We start from the raw sequence: 7096 nt of genomic DNA, 5'->3' as shown, positions 1-7096 counted from the left end.
AAATGAATGGTTCAAGTAGATATATATATATATATATATAATCTTGAATTACTATATTAATGTAAGGTGAAACAAATAGTGATGAAATTGAAACATCAGAATCCAAAAACACTCAAATAATGAATTTCGTTAGATTGTTCTAAAGGGCAATAATTAACTTGCTGATGGGCCCTTTATTTAAAGAATATAGTATATTTTTAAAGTTGCATAATGCATTCAGTTTAGCATGAATCTAAAAATCCGGGAAAGCAAAACAAGAGAGAAAAATGTTTATGAAACCCGAAACATTCGTTTGTGCTTGTTTTTACTACAGTATACGATTTGTTTTTCGTTCTAAAAAAAAAAAGAAAGGAAATTAAAAATTTAAACAAAAGTATGAAAATGTTTCCTTTATGGTTTTCACTCAGAAAAGCACTGCGCCGAACATGCAAAATGCGTAGTGTAAACTGTGAATACGAGATCACTGGCAAACTTTCATAAACAATTTTACATCAAGCTTAATATTTTACAAGTATTAAATCTAAAACTGTATTTAAAATAAAAGATAGAAATTCAACTAATATTTCAGAATTATTAGATGAAGAATATTCATTTAAATATAACTATTAATTTAAAGAAATGGAAAATCAGAAAACTGTATGTAAATGCACTAAGAAATAAAGTATGGCCAAAACTACCAGAATACGGTAAAATTTTCCGCACTCTTGGCTCGATGGGAAATCCTAAAAAAAAAAAAAACTCGCATAAAAACCATTTGTTTGGTTAAACTTACTTTTGAGATTTGCATTTTTTTCTAAATGTGTGGTAATATAACTATGATTTAATAACCAAACTCTCTGGTAAATGGTTTAAATACCGTGAGGTTCGTTTTATTAACTAGAGTTATGTTTTATTGCCTAGAGTATTATTTAAATTTGACATGGAAATTTAAATTTAACATAGAAAAAATATAATAAAAGAATGACAGTATTCAATTTTTGATTTAAAAAAATTGATTAAAATTCTAAAATTACGAGAAATTTGCAATAAAGTTTAGTTTTGAAAATATTAATTCGCTTCTTTTAGTAATTAAAAATTACCACTACCTACAGTTTGATCCATTTAATGATTAACTGTGGCCAATAGCAACAATTTGGTCTTTTTAATAGTTGTCAATGGCCAGTACCGGCAATTTGGTCCTTATAGAGAATCGAGTTAATCCTATTAATGGTATTTAACTAGATTGTTCTAATAAAACAGTAATTAAAATTCACAAATTAATATACTTCACTAGTTTAAAATTGCATAAAAGTTTCGATACTATATTGAATCATCGTATTCAGTGCAGAAAAACGGAGGAAGGTTTTATTCTTTTAGGGTGATGATGGAATGAAGCATCTAAAATTTTATGCAATTTTAAAGCATTTAAGTTTATTTATTTACGAATTTCAGCGTTGCTCTTTATCTGCCACATAAAGTTTTTTTATCCATCCATTTTTTACCCTTCCAGCATATATAGTAAAACTTTTATTATCCATAACTGAGCCGCAAAATCAAAATTTAAATTTATTTTTGCGATATTATCGCATTGTAATGTATTTTTTAATTGTTAAATCTGTTTAAGTTGAGCATTATACATTTTAGAATAATTTTTAAGTACAAAAGTTAAAATTTTTAAGTACAAAAAATATAAATATTTTTAAATCATTTATTTACATTTCGAATAGTTTTCGATGATAATTGAAATTTTTTCTAATATGTTCCGAATTAAAAAATAAGAGTAAATCAACAAAGGACAGATAATAGAGGTTTCCATCATTGATTTTGATCTTGGATGTCAAATTAAATCTAATTAGTAAAATCTAAAAAATGTAATCAATTGATTTAAAAAAATTCATTGATTACCCTTAAGGTTTTGAAATGATTAGCAGCACGAAATAACTTTTATCTAAAATAATAAAATATTTCACTTTTTGGTTTAAAGTAATATTTTATAAAATGCTAATTTACTAAAAAACAAGCAAAGCTGCATTTTTTTTTGAAGCATACGTAAATAATGATAAAACTTGCAAATGATAAATAGGGATTGAAAGCTTTTCCTAAAATTTATATTTGTACTTGATTTCACCATTTAATAATATGATACAGTTTTTTGGTCAGTAAATATAAAAATATCGCATTTTTGAGCCTAAAAGTTACACAATGAGAAAAAAAATAGTCAAAACTACCAGAATATGATAAAATGTATCTGTCTCTATGGGAACACCCAAAATCTCGGTAAATTTGACGAAACACTTTGGTAATGATTTTGATAATGTTAGCAATACAATAAAGTTTTATAATATCAAATAAAATTTGGTAAATGCAGTAGAATTTGGTAATTTTATAATGATAACTTGGAGCATGGCATAAGAAATCTTCATTCTGTTAAATTTACTTTTCAAATTTGTATTTTTTATTAAATGTGGGGTAATAAGAACTATAATTTTGCAAACCATAACTTTTGTTAAATCGTTACCATATAAAAGAAAAAATTGCCAAATGAATGGTTCAAGTAGCATAGATTTTTGTTTTACTGACCAAACTTTTTATTTATTTTTTTTTTACCAAAAATGTCATGACCATACGATACGGTAATATTAAACGAATTTTTTTTTCTACGTGTAATTAAGCCATGAATTTAGAAAGGTATTTTCATCAGTATTATGATTCAAACAAATGGATTGTAATTCCTTGTATACCATTTGTATAATCTTCTACTGAAAAAAATACAGAGAGGGCCAAAAAGTTAGTGATTCAATTTTGTACTTCTGCTACAATTGGGCTAATTACATAAGAATATAAATTTAAATATGCTTAAATTTCGATAAATAAAATTATCTAACAGTAATTTAATAACTTGAAAAATAATCAGTGTTTATCTCTTAACCCATCAATATTTAATTTAGAAAATAGATTTAAAACAAAAAAAAAATTTTTATTCTGTTCGTTTTTATTTTCAAAAAAAAAAAAAAAAAAAAAAAAAAAAAAAAAAAAAAAAAAAAACATGATTTTTTTAACACAATTTTTTAAAATGTAATAAGAGCAGTTAACTCAGGTAAAATTTTGAGAAATTACCTTTACATTTATGAAAAAAACAAAGAAGAATTGCTTACAAAACAGTAACATAATTTTTTTTTCCTTTTTTTTTTGTTGTTGCTTAAAACTGAAGGAAAATGGCAGAAAAATTTTCAAAATTGGAAAATTTTATGAATGTATCATCAATACCATTTTTGTTTAATAATCACATTTTTGCTTCATTATTATATTTTATTAAAAATTTTGCTTGTTGTTTTCCTCAAAATATTGTAAATATAAATACATAATCAATTGTGTTTTTCACTATGCAGCATTTAAAATATTTAATTTCATTTTATCATACATTTCATGCACTTATATTACATTAATAATGCATTATGAATATAAAATTTTTAAGAGATTTCATTAAGGAATTTTAAGACCTTAGATTTGTGTACGTAGTTTGTTTACTTTGTTCATGTTTAAAATATGTTTAAAACACGTTAAATTAAAAACAGCAGATTAAGACTTTGTAGATATTTTTTCTCTTACTTGAATTACATTAAAAACGTTACTCTTATTATTAAACAAAAATAAAATTTTTAAATAGGGAGGCAGTTTCAAATAATAAAAAATTTCAAAATAAATACAAAACATGGAAAAGTAAACGCTTAAAAATGTTTCAGACCATAATATTATATTTCATTTATTTAAAAAAAATTTTAGCATTTAAAATCAACATTTAAAGTGCATAACGTTGAAATATTTTACAGAATTTAACAAAAATGCGCAATATTCACAAGAAAAAGAGGAAGAAAAAGAAGGAAATAAAAGAAAAGCAATGTTAGTGAAATTTTGAAAAGTGCGATAGGATTTACAAAAATTCTGTAAAAAATTTTCTTCCTGACACAAGCCTAGAAAACTAAATTGAATCATTAAAAAGTATAACATTTGACTCATTATCAATTCGGTAAACTTAGAAAATTTTCAATGAATTTTATTCATGGTCTGAATTCTAGAAAAATTTTAGTTTTATAAGCTTTTGAAATTCAACTGTTTAAGCAATTCGGTGTACCAATAAAAAAAATATACATTCATAAATTTTTATTTAGAATTTAGCTGTTTCTTCTTGTTTTGAGATATTTAACTTCTTGTTTTGAGATAATCCACAAACATTGCATAAAAAAAATTACTAATGTTTTAAATTTGAATTTGGGAATCTTGTCTATTAACAAAAAAGAGAACAGAAATTGGCTTTATATGCTTGAGTCCTTTGGTAAATTATAAATTTCTACAACATTACAATATATACAAATTAATTATATAACTACCGATTTATGTTATCAAACCTGTATTTGCAAGTCCTAAAATGCTTACGAACATAACGTAATCTCTCTTTAAGAGTTTTTAAACTTCTTTCTGGTAAGAAAGGTAACCAATCAGACATACCTGGATCTCTCTCCCCAAATGATGTTTGTAGCAGCATCTCTAAGTTACCTTCATGGAGTCTATCAACAGCTTCAATAGTTTCTTTTTTAAATATGCACAGGCTGTCTAAAAGTGATTTGTGAAAATGGTCATATTTTTCGAGCAGTCTGTATCCATGCAACAGACCTGACTCGTTGTCCAAGAACAGCAGAAGACCATCAGGAGTCTGGAACAAATTGTGCGTGGGCTGATTCATCATCTCAGGATTCCAACGCTCGTTGTACATATTGTTCACAACTCTGTCCAAATTGCCGGTCAGGTAATCGAACACAATCAAATCTGACCACTGTACAAGCATAGAGATGTCTTTCGCGGTTAGATTGAAGACGTCTTCGGTGATAGGATGAAGACGTCGCGTTTCTGTCAAACGAAAATGCCTAGGTATAAAGGCAGGCTGGAGATCTTCCACAAATTGAGTTAGCACAACTGGTCTTTCATAGTTCCATTGTGCTAGTGCTATTTGAGAAGCAGCTGATGACCACCTTTTTGTCCGACCGTCCACTACAGCCAGTGCAGAAGGTGCCAAATTCCTGATGCCCAAAAGGCGGCCTAAATAAAACGAGAAAATCTCTCCCTGGATTTGGTCGTTATTGTGTCTATAACGACAGCATGACTTACCACCTTCAGCAAGTGTCACGAGTCTGTTTTGCATCCTTCCACATCCTTCTTCAACTTTAAGGACTTCAGTAGAATTAAGGAACCGTTTCCATAATTTGGTGTCATAATCATCGAATCCTTTTGGTACGAATCGCTCAGAAAGAGGAGTCCAAAACACACCATCCACCACATCGTCAACAGGATAAACTTTGGAGGCTTTTTCCAGTGAATTTTTTCGACGTCTGTTATTAAAAAACAAATCAATTGTAGGCTCTATTTTTCTAATGGGTTTCACAAGTAAACTGGAAAACATTGGGAGATCTTTCACCGTCGAATGTTTGGAAATTTTATTCCTTGGAGAACCAGGACCGGATTTTTCAGTTATAGTCTGCAGAGATTTTGACGGCCCGGCGGGGTGCCTGAGTAGGGAGGAGGTAGCCTCCGATGTTAAGTTGCCTCCGGCGACAATCATAGTTTTGATGCCGGCGAACTGTTGCCCTCGCCCTGCAACCAACGGGCGGCGCGCCGATAAATCTGGGGTGTCATTCCCCACATAACCTTTTCCGTCATTTATCAAGGAGCTTAGGGTTCGTTCTGGAATGTTATTCCGGAATGACGAATCAACGTAAATTGGAAGGAACAAAAAACTATATGTGATCGGTATTCCAATTAAAAACCCAGCAATAAATGATACAGAAATGATATAAGTTCTATCAATTTTTTTAGGACTTCCTGAACTCGGAACAATTGTTGAAACTTTCATTTTTAAAGGAGGGATAATCTCGATCTGGCCTGAATGTTTTTTTGACGAATAATCCATGATTCTAAAACATAAAAGAATTTTGCATCATCTGAGACAATCTCTCGTCGAAGTTTTAACAAATGCATAAATAGTATCTCGACGAATTTAATAAATGTGCCGGTCACTAAATCCAATGAAATTTAAATGCAACATTTCTACTGTTGGTAAATATCACGACAGTTATTCTAGGAAAATAATTCAATTATAAATCCTTTAAAGAAAGAACATCTAATCATAATTAAGAATAAATTCCAAACAGACGATAAACAAGCAGACGAATTCCACAATGCTCCTCTCTTCTCGAGAGTTTGCCACAGAATGATGCCTGGTTGATCTGTCATTTCTTGAAATCACGTGCCTCCTCTCGTCAGTTTTCGTTTAGGGGATGGGGGAGAAAAGATAGAATCTTTTTCAGAATGAGAAACGAAGAAGGGGTGTCGAGTGGGAGGTACAGAATCCACCGCACCTGTGATGTTTACAATAACTCCCTCCACAACTCTGGAATTCTCAGGTGATGGGAAAGTGTCTAAAATATTTCATTCAAACGACTTTTTAACTCTGTCATTCTGCGTTTGGGATTGAAGCAACTTATTGTAATCTTAATGCAAACGATTTTTAAATCCAACAATAGAAATCATATTACTTAAGAAAACTTTTTCTCACTCTTATCAAATAAAAGTTCCATTATTTCTGATTTCCTCATTTAAAACCAAAATCACGGAGCAATTTATCAAAGGTAACCTGGAATAACGATGAAGAAAATCGAGAAAAAAAAATTTTCATTTTATCAGTTCTTCTGCTTCGAGACACGGTTGAATTACTTGTTACCAGATAAGCGACAAACTGAAGACTAGTTAGAACTGACAGCTTTTTCCTCAGTTTTGGAGCGAGTATTTTTGTTATAGGGTTTTACTTCTCTTTCATCTCTTGATTTTTCTCTACCTGGCGCCAAAAGTTCGCCAAATTTGGTGATTAATATCATGGGCGCCAAATAAGATTGCGGTTTGTCTGTCTACCTGTTCTGATAAAGATAGATCGTGTTGACTTTTGTTTTATTTGCGATTTTTTTTTTCCCCTCTGATTTTCGAGGAGGGGTAAAAAATGAGGCAGGCAAAAGAAAAAATTGTTCTTTAAACGTCTATTGAAAGGTTTTTATGGAATTTGAAATATGAA

At 29.5% G+C, this 7096-nt stretch overlaps 1 protein-coding gene across 1 annotated transcript in view; it reads right to left on the bottom strand.

The window, feature by feature from the left end:
* Nucleotides 1–6806, bottom strand: part of LOC107443946 (extracellular serine/threonine protein kinase four-jointed-like) — a 16770-nt gene extending 9964 nt beyond the window's left edge. The window contains exon 1 of the mRNA XM_016057973.2: nucleotides 4486–6806. Within this exon, the coding sequence (XP_015913459.2) occupies nucleotides 4486–5941 (1456 nt within the window). The 5' untranslated portion in view covers nucleotides 5942–6806. The remainder of the gene's footprint in view (nucleotides 1–4485) is intronic.
* Between the last annotated feature and the right edge of the window lie 290 nt (nucleotides 6807–7096).

This window comes from Parasteatoda tepidariorum, chromosome 10, assembly GCF_043381705.1.
Source record: "Parasteatoda tepidariorum isolate YZ-2023 chromosome 10, CAS_Ptep_4.0, whole genome shotgun sequence".
Classification (NCBI taxonomy): domain Eukaryota; kingdom Metazoa; phylum Arthropoda; class Arachnida; order Araneae; family Theridiidae; genus Parasteatoda; species Parasteatoda tepidariorum.
This window is presented reverse-complemented; position numbering and strand designations above follow the sequence as displayed.